Source organism: Miniopterus natalensis, chromosome 20, assembly GCF_054644295.1.
Source record: "Miniopterus natalensis isolate mMinNat1 chromosome 20, mMinNat1.hap1, whole genome shotgun sequence".
Lineage (NCBI taxonomy): Eukaryota > Metazoa > Chordata > Mammalia > Chiroptera > Miniopteridae > Miniopterus > Miniopterus natalensis.
This window is the reverse complement of record NC_142100.1, coordinates 12200415-12216878: the sequence shown is the minus strand read 5'-3', so window position 1 is coordinate 12216878 and position 16464 is coordinate 12200415. Positions and strand designations below refer to the sequence as shown.

At 56.0% G+C, this 16464-nt stretch overlaps 1 protein-coding gene across 1 annotated transcript in view; it reads right to left on the bottom strand.

The window, feature by feature from the left end:
• Window positions 1–5414: 5414 nt before the first annotated feature.
• Window positions 5415–16464, bottom strand: part of TXNRD2 (thioredoxin reductase 2) — a 38104-nt gene continuing 27054 nt past the window's right edge. The window contains exons 11-17 of the mRNA XM_016204360.2: window positions 13607–13743; window positions 11598–11693; window positions 11024–11116; window positions 9329–9400; window positions 9061–9158; window positions 6725–6933; window positions 5415–5716 (exon numbers count right to left, since the gene is read on the bottom strand). Of these exons, the coding sequence (XP_016059846.2) occupies window positions 6804–6933; window positions 9061–9158; window positions 9329–9400; window positions 11024–11116; window positions 11598–11693; window positions 13607–13743 (626 nt within the window). The 3' untranslated portion in view covers window positions 5415–5716; window positions 6725–6803. The remainder of the gene's footprint in view (window positions 5717–6724; window positions 6934–9060; window positions 9159–9328; window positions 9401–11023; window positions 11117–11597; window positions 11694–13606; window positions 13744–16464) is intronic.

Below are 16464 nucleotides of genomic sequence, written 5' to 3'. Positions count from 1 at the left end.
GTGATGTTCTGTAATTTTTAGTGTACAAGTAAGTCTTTGATCTTTCACTATTAAGTCTGGTGTTAACTGTCAATGTTTTTCATAGATGCCTTTTTATTAGGTTGAGGGAGTTTCCTTTGAGTCCTAGTTTGCAGAAGTTTTGTTTTTTCATAAATGGGTGTTGAATTTGGTCAAATGCTTTTACTCCATCTTTGCTATGATCACAATTTTTTTTTCATTCTGTTAATGTGACAAATTACAAGGATTGAATGTTGAATGTAAAATCGCTTGCATTCCTGGGATAAACCCCACCAGGCCATAATGAATTCTTTGCATGTATTGCTAGGTTCCAGCACTCACATTTTGTTAAGGACCTTGATCTACGTACTTAAGGGATATTGGTTTGTTATTGTCTTTTCCTGTAACATCTTTGTGTGTGTTTTTGTTGTTGTAAATCCTCACCTGAGGATATTTCTTCCACTGATTTAGAGAGAGTGGAAGGGAGGGAGGGAGAGAGAGGAAGAGAGAGGGAGAGAAACATCCAGGTGAGAGGGACACATCGATGGGTTGCCTCCCTCACATGCCCCGACTGGGGCCAGGGCTTAAACCTGCAAACCAAGTACACGCCTTTGACTGGGAATTGAACCCATGACCCTTTGGTGCACGGACCAATGCTCTAACCATTGAGCCACACCGGCCAGGGCCATCCAGTTACCTTTTCATTTGTTGTATTCTTTGACTCGAGGATTTTCACTTGGTTCTCTTTTAGTTTCCATTTCTCGGCTTAAATTCCTTCTGTTTATTCAGATGGCCACTTTTTCCTTTGAGCACTTAAACATATTTATAATAGCTGTTTTAAACTTTAATTCCAACATCTGCATCATCTGGGGCTGGTTTCTATTAAGTGCTTTTTTTTTCTTGGTTAGGAATTACATTTTCATGTTCCTCACATGTCTAGTAATTTTTATTGCACTCTGGACATTGTGAATGGCACTTGTAGAGGCTTTGGATTCTGTTTTCTTCTAAAGTGCACTGACTCTCTTTTAGCAGGCCTTTCTTTTTGCATTTTTGTAGGCTTGGTTTTATATTTGTTAGGGTGGATCTATTGCAGTTTTGCCTTCTCCTACAGCATGGACTTTCTGTGATTCTATCTTGACCCTGGCAGTTCAGGAGCTAATTACGTCTGCTCTGGGGAAATTATGGGTATAAAAATTCTTCAAAGATGATAAAGGCCACTAGGTGCCATTAACTGTTCTCACTGCACATGGCCTGTGTTCCTTGCTAATACAACTATAGAGAGGGAGCCTGGGGTGCCCCGTGCTGGAGTGCTCACATACATATGCCCGGTGCCCAGTCCCCTGGAAGCCTTGGCTGGGTCAGTGGTCAGTGGTCAGGGCAGGGAGCTGGGCCCAGCTGGCTCCTGATGCCCAGCTGTTACATAACAAGGTCACACGGTCTCTTCTTTATGGTTCCACTTTATTCCCAAGCATTTGGTGTTATTTGATCATCAGTTATAAGCCAAAAAGATCCCGATTTTATTAGGGGGAAAAAAGCTTAATTTCATGGCCAGATCACTGTCCCATGAAACCCTAGAGGCCAGGACCTCAGCAGGCTTGAGGTGGGCCTGTCTTGCCTGGCAGTTCTGTTGTTGCCAATGGCTTTGAATTTCCTGCCTGGACCAGCCAGGCAGCCGAGGGCTCAGCTGTTTTCTGAGCTCACCTGGGCTCGTCAGGGTTGGGTCTGTGGGTGCCCAATTCCCTGTCCTGTCCTGGTGGGGGTCAGCTCTAAACACAACAGGCACACGGGAGGGGGTCTTCTTGCTGCCCGCTCAGATGGCGCTGGGAAGGCTGCTGGGCCCTGGTTTGGGTTTCGGGATTAGGGAAACCCGAGTACCATAGCATGTTGGGGCTGGGATTAGGTGAGCTCAGCTCTAAGATGCTTTTCTGGGCCCCATGGGGCCCACTTGGTGACCTCTTCGCTGCCCTTGCTGGCACAGGTGCTTGGCGGGAGACCAGGATGTGCAGGACTCCTGGAGCCCTCAGTGGCAGGACCAGAAACCCGAGAGACTGCTGGAAGCTGGGGCGGCAGATGGGGGAGGAGTGGGCACAGGGCAGAGCAGGTCTGCAGAGGAGTGCATGGGACTGTCCTGTCCCGCAGACGTTACACCCGGGTCTGAAGGCTGGGGCCCCGGCCATCCCATGGTCACGTGCATGTGGGCAAGAAGCAGCATCTGTAAAATGGGCCCAAACCCCTGTCTACCCTGCCCCCTCCCTAGGGCATCGCTCCTGAAGTCACTCAGCTCTGCCTCTGCCTGGTGGGGGTCCCTGGGGTGGGAAGGGAGGGGAAGTGGCTTCCAGAGGAAACCTGGGAGGCTCAGCCCGCTGGCTGTGAACAACTCGGGGAGGCAGGAGTGGCTCCTGGTGGCCCACCCCAGAGAGCCCTGGCCTGGACCCTGATGTACATGTAAGAGCCAGACACCAATGTGTGCACTTCCAGGGAGTGATGTGAGCACAGGGCACTGAGGCCATGCAATCAGCCCCCTCACTGGGTGTCCCGAGCACCTGGAGCTTGAATAGGGCCTGGAGGGCTCAGTGATGTGGTCTGGAAGTCATGGGTCTCTCAAGATGGCACATGCCCTGTCTGGCTGACTCAGGGCACCCCTCTTGCAGGGTCCTGGGTCACTCGCACGGCAGCAGCTCCTGGCAGCTCTGCACCCAGAGTGGAGTGGTAGGTGAGGGGCTCAGGCCTTCGTCAGGCTGGGGAGTGGGCTGGGGCCCAGGGCACTGCCTGTGCCTCCAAGCTGCTGCCTGGGCGAGGCGAGTGAGGTGTGTGGCTCAGACACTGCGGGACAAACCACCCCAGGGTCCTCAGGGGCAAGCCCTAACCTGAAGCCACAGGCACCGCCTGATGCCAACCTGTTTCTCAGGAGGCAACTCTGCCTGCCAGGACCTCTGGCTCAGCAAGGTGGTCACTCTCTCAGCCAAGCCTCCCCCGCCGTGTTAAAGCATGGCTGAAGCATGCGTGGGGGCGGGTGTTCCCTGCTACTGCCAGAAAGGCTGGGAGTCTTGTCAGGGTTGTGAGATGCTGGGAAGACACCAACAGCCTGCAGAGGGTTTGGAGGGGGACTGCAGCCTGGGCATCTTGGCCACCTCCTGTGAGCTGATGCTCACTTCTGCCCCCTGCCAACAGTCCTAGATCCCCGCCTCAGCCAAGGCCCACCTCCCCTTGCCGCACCAGTTTCGTCCTCCAACCAGCCCTCAATAACTGCTTGTTTCCCCCCCTCTGCGTGCCTGCCTCCCTAGGGGCCTTGGGACCTTAGGGGACAGCATCTCAGTGGGCTAGAAAAGGAAGAGGAGTGGTGGCCAGCTAGTGGGTGACTTGCCCAGCTTCAGGGCTAAGGGTGAGGCCCGAAGGGGGTGGCTTGGCCCCTGAGCAGCAGCCCCTCTCCCTCCCATGTCGTTGTGCAATCTGAGCCATGAGCAGAAGTGTGCAGGACGTCGCCGAGGGTAATTGTAGGTTACACCAAACAATCTGAGGAATTAAAATCATATTTTCATTGCACCATAAAAACATGCAAAGGCGGCGGGAAGGCGGCCCTCAGGCCAGGTGGAGAGCACCTGGCCTGTGACGCTCTAGCCCCTCCCTCAATCCCTGGAAGGAGGGGACAGGGTAGGGGTTGGCCTAGAGAGGGGCCTCAGGCCATGCAGTGAGCCTGGAGCCAGGCAGCCTGCAAGACAGATGACCCTGTGGCTCAGTGCTGTCCTGCCACCCACGCTCTTATTTAGACTTGAGACCCATGTGCAGAGTGGGCCCTGACCTGAGTGAAGCAGCTGTCGGAACACCCTGACCAACTGGGACCCCGGAATCTGGTCCCCAGGCCCCACAGAACAATGGGTACATGTGGGCACCTTGGCCGGCAATTGCATACTGACAGCATGTGGCTCAAACGTGGCTTGGGTGGTGGCAGTGGCCGAGGCCAGGCCCTTTGTAGCAGGCTTTCAATTGGAACAGCCACTGCTCATGAGCTGGGCAGGCCCCTGCCCACCCTCTGCCGGGAAGGTGTGAGCCCCCATGCTGGGGAGCCAGCGGGCCAGGGGCTCTGGGATGGGTGCTGTGGAGCTGCAGGCCCACACAGGCAGCATGTCCCAAGAGCTGTCCTGAGCACCTGCAGGACTCGACGGTGAGGCTGGCAGTGCCCAGAACCATGAATGCTTTGTTCTCTCCTAGGTGATGGCACAGGCCAGACACAGCACAGAAAGTGGGCATTACACACACTGCAGGTGCTGGGGCAAGGTCTGTACTGCAGAAAGGGGCATGCAGAGAAACCACTGGGGGGTTGTAGGAGCGGGCACATGTGGACAGCACTCTGGCTGCCTGTGATGGGTGACCCTGACCCTCACCCTAGAGAGGTGCCCAGTGTGCACTGAGGGCTCCCACTCAGGCAGTATCATTTCCATCATCACAAAAAGCAACAAGGCCATTTCGGCTTCCTCATTTGCCCCAAGGCAGAGGCAGATCCAGCTCTAGGAGTCTGAAAGCCCCTGCCTAGGAGGGGCTCTCCTGCTCCCCTGGCAGCCCAAGTGTTAGCTGACCCCTGCAGGCCTCGCCTTTGCCTCCAAGCCGGGGCATACCTCCTCCCAATGGAGAGGAGGCCGTGAGCAGGATCCAGGATGGGGCGCGCCGCCAGCCGTGCGTTAAATGGGACACGGCTGATCTCGTGCTGCACTTGTCGAGAGGGCCCGGCCCAGCCCAGCACTTGGCATCTTAATTGGGCGTCTGAGAGCTCCTGCACACGCTTCACACAGAGTCTGAGGCTCCCGTAGGCCCATTAAGGTGCAAAGACATTCCTTTGTTTGCTGACAAGCAGGGTCCCATCCAAGGCTCCCGGGCCGGCAGACTAAGTGATGTTTTCTTAGGAAAGACATGAGATTAACCGCCACTAAAGCCCCAGCACAATGCCAGGCCTTGCCCGGCGCTGTCAGCATATCTCTCTGGGGTGACTGACAGGCACCATCAAGCCTCAATGTGCAGGATTAGCCTGAACACAGCAGACAAGCTGACTTGGAGGCCACCATGAAAACGTAATGAGGTGCCTGACATTCAGGGGACAGAAAACCTCTAACACCCCTGCCCACTCCTGTTGCTGGGTCACACTGCTGGCAGGATGTTCTAGAACAAAGCCAGAGGTTTCCTGCCCCTCCTGAGCACCTGCAGAGAGCTCAGAACACCTGTGAGGTGCACAGAGGGTCCCTGGAGGGATTCCCTGAGATCTGTGTGGGGAAGAAGGGTCGGGAATCTTCCGAGGCACTGATGCTGGGAATGCAGAGATTCTACCCAGCTCCCATCACAGAATGACTTGGAGGCAGGTGATGGGGAGGTCACAGGCTGGGTGGTCAGGCCATCCTGGGGGCATATCAGGGACAGCACAGGCACACTTCAGGAAAACACCCTCTTTATTTGCACTCCAGAAACACCAGGGGGTCTCGGACGTGGGCAGCCCACAGGGTGGGTTTCTGCGCAGGTCGTCATCATCTGGCATCGGGGGCCTAACAGGGCTGGCCCAGGCAGGAGGGGTGGACAGTGCAGGTGTGGGGGCTGACATCCCCCAGGAGCCATCCCTGCAGGGCACACAGGCAGTCCATCCAGACACGCCGCCCACGCCAGCTACCTCAGGAGCTCTCCAGGCTGGGGCTCTCCAGGCAGAGGTGAGGGTCGCCTGGGTTTGGCTTCCAGTGTCCTGCCAAAGATGGGGGGTCAGCATGAGGTGGCCACACCGCCCCTGCATATGCCTGGCCGTGTCTCTCGTGCCCATACACAGGGACCCTCTCAGGGCAGATGAGAAACAAGCCCTGCAGAGTGCTCTCCCCAGGTGGATGAGTCAGCGGGAGCACTGTACTGTGGAAAGTACTTGGCGATGATAAAAATTTATGGCAGGCTCTTAACAAAATAGCTCTTGTCGGTGTGACACCCAGATAAGAGTTTCCTCAGGATGCCCTGTGTTTGTCTGTATCAAAGCAGCCCTGGCCGGGGGACCATAGTGGAGCAGGTGCCCAGAGTGCCCAGGAGAGGCTCTGAGCCTACTGCCCATGGGACCCTTGGCCACTGCTCGGCCCTTCCCGCTTAGGCTGGAGGATGCTCGGACTGAGAGATGAAAGGCCCTGACCACAGGCAGCCCTTTGGCAGGGGGCAGGGAGGGTCTCGCTAATGTCTTCCTCCTCAGAAGAAGGTTGGGATCAACAACGTAGCCAGAGGCTTCCGGCCGCCGCCAGCCCAGCCTGGCTTTGCGGAGCGCTAACGGAGCCAGCTGTGCACAGGGCAGCGTCTCCACCTTCTGGGCGAGAGGGAAATGAGCTGGCGCAGCTCCACACGGAGCAAAACAGGAGAGGGAGGCCCACTCCTCCCCCCAGCCACCCTCTGAGCTCAGCCTGGGGGACACTTTCCACGCCCAGCATCCCACCTAGGACAGGCCACCTGAGATGGGTGTGCACCCGGCCTAAAGGCACTTCCTGCATGTGGGAACAGCGGCAGCCAAGCCAGGGTCTGGGGGAACCCTGGAAAGGGTCAGGCCGTCAGTGGTCTCCTTTTCCAACCCTGTTTCTTTGGCTACTATGGCCTGGGCCCAGGGCTCCCCTGTGAGGCGGCGCAGCCGGTACAGCCTGCCACACACCTGGAGAGCAGTTCACAGTGGCCCCCTCCCTCCTCCCGTCACTGCTCTGTCCTTACACGGAGACTGCCTCACACGTACCTGGGTCCGAAGCTCCGAGGAGCCTGGCTGTGGGGGCAGCAGGTGTGCTGTGCGCCCTGGGCTTGGCAGGGATGGCGGCTTAACCTCAGCAGCCAGTCACAGTGGGATCCAGGCTCGATCTCTTAGAGATACGCAGTTTGGTCACCTCCTCGGCACAAGTGGGGTGAATGCCCACCGTCTGCATCACCTGCGCATAGGAGGCCCCACACCTACACGCAGGGGGAGGGGGGAATGAGGCAGTGTAGGGGGACATGTTCATGTTACCCTGTCCCTGGGAAGGTGGCACACAGGCGTGCCAAGGAAGTCTCGGCCTTCTTACCACCTCCCAACCCTGACCCCTACCCTCTTTCCTCTAACCAGCAGCCAAAAACACCTGCCAATACCTGTTGGACCACCCCATCTGTCTCCAAGAAAATGCCTGCAGTGGTCAAGCAGCCCCACCTCAAGCTCGCCTCCCACCTAACCGCTCCTCTCTTGCTCCAGCCTGGCTTCCTGCTGCTCCCAGCAAACCAGACACAGCTCTACGTGGGCTGTGGCTCCAGCTGGTCCTTCTGTGGGGCTCACTTGCTCACCCTGCCTGAGCCTACTTTTTATTACCACAGCCTGCACCTGCCCAGCTTCCCCTCCCAGCCCGCTCTTCTGCTTGGCACCCGGCACTTGTCACACATGTGCCTCCTCCATGCTCAGCAACAACCACTCCCCATGCACTGTTCACTCCTTGGCATGTTGCGGTGTGGGCGCTCCCATCACACAGCTCTTCTTAAGTGTGTGCAGGCGTGCTGGAATACCTACTTGGTGGGAGGAGTCCCACCATGAACTAGTGTGTTCATTTCAAATGTGGACAGAAGGCCTTCCCGACTGAAACTTCACTCTCATCACTCCACTGACTTGCTCAAACCTTCAGCATTTCCTTGCATATTAAAGAAATCAGCCTTTTGCAGTTGCATTACTTAAAAAGGCTGCCGCATTTTAAAGAGTCTCTCCAGAAATTTTTCCAGCTGAGTGACAGTCCTGGCAAAAGTATCAGCATGCCAGAGTATGGATGGAGGAGATGGCTTTGTGGGAGAGCCATGGCTCTCCCTGTCCCAACTGCCACAGAGATCTCCTAGGCTGGAGCCACAGACAGCTGGGCCTGCCAGCACTCACACACAGGTCAGTGGGCCAGGTCCCAGGGGTCACCCTAAGCTGTTCTCCTGACTGCCCTCCCCATAATGGGCTCTGACAAGACTCAGCAGAGCCTTGTACCGGGCTCATGGGCTTCCTTCCAATGGTCACTCGGACAGAATGGGGGGCAACATGAATCCCGTGATTAAGGACCACAGACACATGTTCCAAGGATGTTAGTCCAGCCCTGGACCCAGCCCTGCCTACTCTCCTCTCCTCCAAGGCCCAGCTCCCCATCCCCTCCAGGGAGAACCTGACCCCACAACCCAGTGATCACCTGGACGTTGTGTGAAGGGCTAGGAGGGTAATGGTGGGGCCTGAGGCTCGCTGCCCTGTGACAGGGCGCCCCACATGAAGGCCCATGAAGCCCATGTGGGAGGCTTTGGTGCCCCAAGACATCTGGACTAGACCCTCAGCCTTTGCAGCCCCTCCATCACCAGCCTTCCTAGGTATCGACCCTGCTCCTTGAACCTGCCCTGTCCTCAGACCTCCCACCTCCACACACCCCAAGCACATGCGGGGATCCAGGAGGCACACCCATCCTCCTCTATGAGTTAAGCCCCTCCCGTCTGCTTCACCCCACCCTCTGGCCTCTGACAGCCCCACACCCAGCTGCCCAACCTCCTCACTGCCCTGGACAACCCACTTACACCCAGAGCCTCCATCAGCAAAGGTTCCAGGCAGCCCTGGGCCCCACAATGCACAGCCTGTGCCCAAGACCCAGGTAACGGCTGGGGCTCCAGAAGACCAATGCCTGCCTGGGGGTGCTGGATCTCACAGTACACTTGAGGCTGAGACCTTGTTCATGACTGCCTGGTGCTGGGCTCCATGAACAAGGGCCCCAACCCTGCTCATTCTGAGTAGAAAAGACCCAAAGAGTGACACCCCCCCCCCAGGGCCACCCAGGGACATGAGGCTCTCCCCTTGCCCCCCAGGGGGCCTGGCCATAGAGAGACACTCGGTGTGGCTGGCTTAACAGGGTTTGGCTCGAGAAGAAAGCTGCCTCTTGTCTGGCTGAACCTGCCCCATCTGAGGAGACAGTCTGCTGAAAACACAGGCAACACTACATGAAAGCAACGTCAACGCAGCGGACGTTCCACTGTAGTGCTGCCAACATTCAGAGGGACACGAGTCTGAGCATCGCGTAACGGCCGACATTCCTTGGGACTTACTTGATCCCCAGAGCGAATCCTTGAGTAACTTCACCTGCGTTGGGGCCGAGGAAGTGCAGGCCCAGCACCAGCTGCGGGGACTCCCGCAGGCACACCATCTGAAAGCCACATTGTCTGCTGCCACCTAGCTCGAGGTGGGACCCTGGGGCTGCATGTGGCCCACCCCCCGGGGCATGTGTCGCCATGTGGGTGTCCCCCACCCCCTGGGACCCACTCTTTCCCTCTCAGCCCCTGGCATGCCCCAATCCAGGCCCATGAGGACACTCACCTTTAGGTAACACTGGGATGCATCCCGTTCAGCCACTGTGAACTCCAGTGGTTTATAATAGGCGTGATAAACCTGGGCGACAAGATAGCGATTCCTGGAGTCAGGGGCTGCAGCCAATCAAGCCCCCTGAGCATTTTCCAGCTCTGACTGGCTGTTTGAACACAGCAGAGACCCGGAATCTCCCACTTGGTTGTGGTCTGGGGCCAGGACATGGCTTGGCTGGCCTTGAAGAGCACCCCTCTCTCCCATGTACAGGCAGCCACGGCCAGAGCCACCCTGCAAGACAGAACCTCCCCTGTCTAGGCCGAGACCCCATGAACCAGAGCAGCAGAGCAGGAGCTGGGTTAGTGCTACCCACTGTGACTGGTCACTGAGCCCAAGGCTCAGCACAGGACATGGAGTGCAGATCCGGTGGACGCTGCAGAGTGGCCGAGCTGACTGAGGCAGTGGGAGACAGGAGTGGGTTAGCGGGTGGCCATCTGGCCTCCCTCAGGCACCCTGGTGCTTGGTGGGCTCTCACTTGAGCAGGGAGGAGGGGGCAGGCGCAGGGCGGCCCCCAGCCCACACCGGAGCTGTCGGACAAAGGCTTTCAGCACCCGAGAAGGGACCGACAGCGTGTTCAGGGCTGCGGCTGGGTAAAAAATGAGCAGGGCCCTCACATGTGTTGCACAGCCATTATTAATTAATGGAGCTTCAGAGAATATTGTTCTAACTAAGACAGAATTGTAAAAAAAACAAACAAAGGGTATTTGGCCATTCAACATTGTGAAACATAAAACAACATTATAAAATGCCATGAACATATGTCCCAGTGTACTTGTGATGAATCAAACAAAAATAGCAAATAAAGTGCTGAGGGAAGGCTGGCCCGTCAGGCCCAGCCCGCTGATGGAGGGGACTGGGGCGCTGGGGCAAGGGGCAGGCCCTGGAGTCCAGTGACTCATTCCCAAAGGGTACCAAGCCCTGCTGTGGTGGCCACATGGGGTCTGGTTTCTAATCAGGCTGCTGCAGCAGTAAGAAGAAGCCATGCTGAAGGCATCCAGCATCCAAGGCCTCCCCACATCCTGCCAGGCTGCCAGGGGCATGGTCTATGGCCACCCCCAGGCCACAGCTGGCCTGCCAGTGCAGACCCCAGAATCAACCTTGTCTGGGAAAACACCCTACCTCTGGGATGAGAGCCCAAGTCTGGGCTGCCAGGGGACCTGCGGGGACTGGGAGGATCTCAGAAGAGGAGCAGAGGCAGACGCTGGCATGGGGCTGGGTGGAGTGAGGGGTCGCAGACTGCAGGAAGCATAGGGGAGGTGGGGAGTCACAGGGAGCTGAGGTACCTGGGGGCGGGGCCAGGTTGGGGCAGGGGAATAGGGGACAAGGGGAGCAGAGTCAGAGCAAGAGGAGCCTTTCCAGGTCTAGGGAGACATGTGCCCTGTGAGGTGGGCCACACCCCAAAGGCTGCCTGGTTTCTGAGTCCACCCTCTCACATGTCCCTTCCAGCCACATCACAGCATCACAGCCATTGTTCCGGGTCCCCATGCCCCATGCTGTTCCTGCCCTGCCAAGGTGCAGGACCTGGGACACAGGGAAGCTAGCACTCCTGTTTGCCTGCTGGGCCTTTGTCAAGAAGTGGGTGTCAGGGGGCATGTGTGCCATTTAGGTGTCATGTTGTGGCAGCCCCTTCTCTTCAGGGCCCTGATTTACCTCCACATGCTCCTCTCCATGGCGTGCCACAGCCTCCTCCTCTGACAGCCCCACACAGCCATATTCTAGCGGGGTGAAGACAGTCGTGGGGACCTGGAAAGCAGGCTCTGAGTCAGGCACACCCCCGGGGACTCAAGGCTGAAGATTCTCACTTGGGCCAAGTCCCCAAATATGCTGGCTGGCAGGCCTCAAGACAGTGGGTAGACTCACTCACTTATTCCTGGGCCCTACCCACAGAGCTAAACCTCACACACATGTATGTATGCACCCACACAGACATACACGTGCACAAACATGCACACACGCTGATGTACCCACACACATGCACATGCGGATGTGTACACATACATCCATATGCATGCACATATGTACAGACATGCACAAAAATGCACAGACATATGCACGCACACCTGCACGCATGTACAGATGTGCGTGCACACACAACACACCTAGATGCGCACACACACAGATATGCGCATATGTGCACCCCCACATACAAAGAGGCACACATACCCCCACACCCCAGGGCCAGCCGCAGCCTTCCCCAACCTTGTGACAAGCAGTGAGCACTCACATTGTCATAGTCCATCAGGTGTGAGGACTGGCCGCAGAGCCGCTGGGCCAGAAGCTTCCCTGCCATGATTGCTGTGGGCGTCAGCTCCGGGCGCCCCTGACAGGAAACAGGAGTGCGGGCTTAGTTTGGCATGCCTTCTAAGGGAGTCTGTGCAGTCTCCCCATCACCCACCACCTTCCTAGTGAGGTTTCTCCCTTTCAGAAATCCCCACACGCTGTTTGCTGCTGGGTCTCTGCAGTGAGGCAGCAGTGCCAGAGCCCTGGGCGAGCGTGTGGTTCTCTCTTCACTCCCTCTGTCCTGCTCTGGGGGACGCCTGTGGTGATGACTCCCTTCCCCAGCAGAGCAGTGAGCAATGAGTCCACCACAGTACCCACACTCCCCATGGTTTCTATCTGAACCCCTTCCTCGTGTCAGTGACCTTGGAGAGCTGACCCCACGACAAAGCTCAAAAGAGATCCTGCTGCCGTTCAACCACTTACATTATCCAGGATGCAGGCTAAACCGGGCCCTGGAAGCATTCTGCGTGCTCCTGACACACAGCTCATCACAGCCCATTACAAATCCCAAATCAAAATGCCACTCTGCTGGGGCCCCCTCTGTCCCAGTGTGTGTCCTCCTGGGGGGCACAACCCCCAGCGTTCCTGCACGGGTAGGCCTGGGACAGGCTGCCAATCACCTCTGCAGCAGCAGGAAATGCAGATGTTGTTTGACATTCCAGAAATGAATGGAGATCCACAGAGATAACTCAGGAGAGCAGGCCGTGCATTCCATCAAGCCAGGCTAGGTGTGGAAACCTCCAGGCGCACGCGCACAATATTGCACTAAACAATGGCTCCCCATACCCGGACCATTGGGGCGTTCACTCTTGTGGCTGCTCAGAATGACCTTTCCAAGTAAGCAAATTTAATGTTTGAATAAATAATGCTTTTGTGTGTGCCGTATGTTCCTGGCCACATGGTTTAAAATATTATGGTTTCTGCAGTTACCATGAGCCCTGCAGCTGATGGAACTCCAACTCACTCAGCTCCTGGGGTGTGGAGAGAGCACATCTCATTCAAATTGGGCTCTCTCCCAAGACCATGATGCTATCCTAGGGCACAGCTCACAGGATGGCCACCACCAGAGAATGCCATGTCCAGGCCACTGGAGACCACACTGAGCAAGGGCGCTGCCCAGCTATGAAGGCCAGGTCCACGAGACACTTGACATGTAAAGCCACTCACTTCCGTCCACAGCAACAGGCTGACTAGATAGTCAAAGATGACCCGGAGGAGAACTGACCAGAGCTCTGACAGCACGCCCCAGCTGTGCTGTCTTCAAAGACCCATGCCAGATGGGAAGACTGGCCCTTCAGGGACAAAGGGCAGGCCCTTTGCATGTACCCTTGCACGTACCCTTGCCCTGGCCTGCCTCCATGTGTCCAAGCTCTCCCAAAGCCCCCCAAATAGCACGACCACAGCAGAGGCTGGAAGGTGATGCTGAAGGAAGGATGGTCCCATGGCATTAGTGACAACTGCCACCTGTGCCCTCTCAGCTCTAGGATGCCCCACCCAGGGAGCTGCTCACCTTAAGATACTGGCTCCCCAGGGAGAGTACTGACCTGTCCAGAGATCAGAGCATAAACTGAGGCAAGGAGGTCAGATCTAGTGCTCTGGGGCCAACATGGCCCCAAGTCTGTGTCCAGAGGCAGCATTTCTAGGGCCCTGCACCTCTGCCCACCTGCAGGGAGTTCAGACTGGCACTACAGTGGACAGCTGCCATTCCCTCAGAGCTGATGCAGGGGACGTTCACGACAGGAATCTACTAACTGTGCCCGAAGCCATTTTCAAGCCTTCCCCACCTGCCTTCCACAGCAAGGAAGAGCATTGGAGGGACCAGAGGGTGACGCCCAATTCTTCCCAGAACTCAAGTCTAACAGCACCTGGGACTTGTCCCAGAGCTTCTGTCAGCCATGTGTGTCCCCAAGGCCTGGCCAGGGTTGGGGGTCAGACATCGGACACCAGCCATACCTCTGCTGTGTCTCCGATGGCATAGATGTGGGGGACGGAGGTGGCTTCCCGGGCATCAACCAGGATCTTCTGACTCTCAGGGTTGGTGTTTACTCCTGCTTTCTCCAAGTTCAGACTTCTGGTTTCTGGAACTCGACCTGAAGGAAATAAAGAGTGGTTTATTTACTGCAGTTTTTCTTCAGCAGTTTTTCCCAGGATCTCTTAGTTTACTTGAAGCACTTCTCAGAATATCCACTTTAGAACTGGTAAAACATCAAACACAAAAACTGTTGAGGGACTCCTGGCCTCCACGGTGTCAAGCACACACCTATAAGCACACACCTATACACACACACACACACACCCCTACATTTGCACAAAGAATCAATGAAAGGATGAGGCGGGACTAACAGAAACAGTGAGCCTCAGAAAGGGAGAAAATGGGGGGGGGGGGCAGAGACGGGAATAGGACAATCTAAACACATCCTATGATAAAATTTTGTTTCCTTAATCATGTATATGGTTTACACATTAAAAAATAAAATCAAATAAAAAATGGGTAAAAGTCCCTATGACCTGTAAATAACCTGAAACAAAGGTGCCCGATCGTGTATGAAGTTGTTAACAGAGCAATGAAAAATAATTTGTTGAAGAGCTATAAGAACCAACATTTTAACTGAATATCCTCAGAAGTTATGTCCTAACAATAAAGCTACAAACAGATCTTACGTGTCAAACAAAACCATTAAAAACCTCGTAATGTTAAATTTGAATCGGAAATTCATTTCTTTATATATAGACCTACATCTATCTATATACCTACATATATATCTATATCTCTATGTCTATATCTATATCATCTATATCTATATATAAAGTTCCTGGTTCTGATCATAGAAAGGTCTAGAAGAAGTGATGACCTGAGAGTGATGTGCATCCATTGAGACTGTGATTACTAAACTTCTCCCCAGTGAAGGGGCCAGGATCCTGGCATAGCCACTCCAGGCCTAGGTGCCTTGTGACATGGCAGAGCAGCCACAGACATGATGTGACAGGGCCATGCACTTGTTAAAAGACATTGCACCCCAAGGGGAAGAGATGGACTATACACACCCAGGCCCCTCACAGAAGCTGTCCTATGCATGTATTTTCCACTGAGGGTGTCTTGTCTCCGTAGAGCCCACTTATGGGCCTCAGGTGAGCTGACATCCTTGTGAGTCCCCATGTGGCCCTTCCTGGGATGGGGTTCCCTCGCTTCCACTCTCTCTGTGACTCCAGGGCTCCCCATGCTCCTCCTGAAGGCTCGTACTGGGGGCAGGACAGCACTTCATGGTGGGTTTGTGCTTCTCTCCTGCCACCAGACTCAGTGGACAGGCTGTGGTTGTGCATCCTCAGGTGCCACAGGGAGGGGAGCCAACCCAGGGCAAGCAGAGAGAATTCACGAGCTGCTCAGGGTCTCAGCACAGGCCCCACAACACCCTCTGTGCGGCTAGAGGCCAGTTCTTGCGGCAGCCCCATGCTGCAGGCCCTCAGTTCCCCCTCTTTTGTGTGCCATGACCTGCCCAGCAAAGAACCCCAGCTTTGAGACCCCCAAAGTTGAGAGAAGACCTGGGCTGAGGGGCAGAGCACACCACACCCACCCTTGGTGCGGTCAGCTCAGCTGATCTTGCTCTTGGGTACAAAGGCCAGGAGGGACAGGGGACAGTGGTGCCGGGGGTGTGGGCGCAGCTGCTCCCTGCCAGGCTCCACATGCTGCAGCCTTGGGCATCACCCCAGCCGAGCTGCCAGCACAATCCCTTTCTCCCTAATCTAGTAGAGGTGGCCTCACTGAGCCGGAAAGTGAAAAAGGCAGCTCTTCCTGCCAGACCCTAGGAGAGGAGCAGGCAGCCTCATGGCCCCCAGAGGCTCAGGGTGATCCCCTAACGACAAAAATTAATGATTTCTAAGGCACAGTTCCCACAACTCACAGCGGTTCAGACACACAAGAGCGGGTGGTGCCAATCTGAACATCTGGAAGACCAAGTTGTGTGAAAGGGAAACCTAGTCTCCAGCTGCTCTCCTTAGAGCGGGAAGTCAAAACAGAGACTCGGCTAAGCCATGCTTCTCAAGTTCGTGGGGAGCCGGCTCCAGCCTCTTCACTCTGCTTAGCCACAGGAATCGGGTGCCGGGCAGGCTGGCACCCATCGCCAATCAGACCAGACATAGGCCACAAGAGGCTCCAAGGTTCCCGCCTTCCGACAGCACTAGAGTCGTATGAATGGAGACCTGTGAAAATGCAGAGTGGGACATGCCACCCTAGTCAGTGTCCCGCCCTGGACAAGATGGCCTGGGGGCCCAGGCCCGACTCCTGAGTAAGGGAGATTGGTCTTTTGGACCCAGGGGGCACCCAGGAGGCTTCATGGATTTGGAAAGGGGCTGGAATATGTCATGCCTCAGTGAGGAAGGAGCTGAGTGCTGTGGGCAGGACTGGAGGGGGTCTGCTGGGTGGGCTGAGGGTCCCTGCAGGCAGAGGGCTCAGGGCTCAGCCCTCTGGTTCCTCCCCAGACCCCCAATTCTGGGAACACAGCACGCAGCAGCTCACCAGGCCCACCACGTCCTGCTGATTGCTCCGGGCCGGGGCTGGAGTGTCTGAGGGAAGCTGGTGCCCCAGACCAACCTGCCCTGATGCCGACCATGCTGTACCCGAACCCTCTCCTGCGCTCCTGCCTGGCCAGTCAGGAGGCCAAGAGCGTTTCCTCTTGCACCTCCTGGGAACCATGGGAACTACACACCTTGCAGGTGCCGGCCAAACCACACCTGAGGTCCTGAAGAAAATACAGTATTCACCCCTTATCCACGGAGGTGCTACATTCCGAGCCCCCCAGTGGATGCTTGAAACC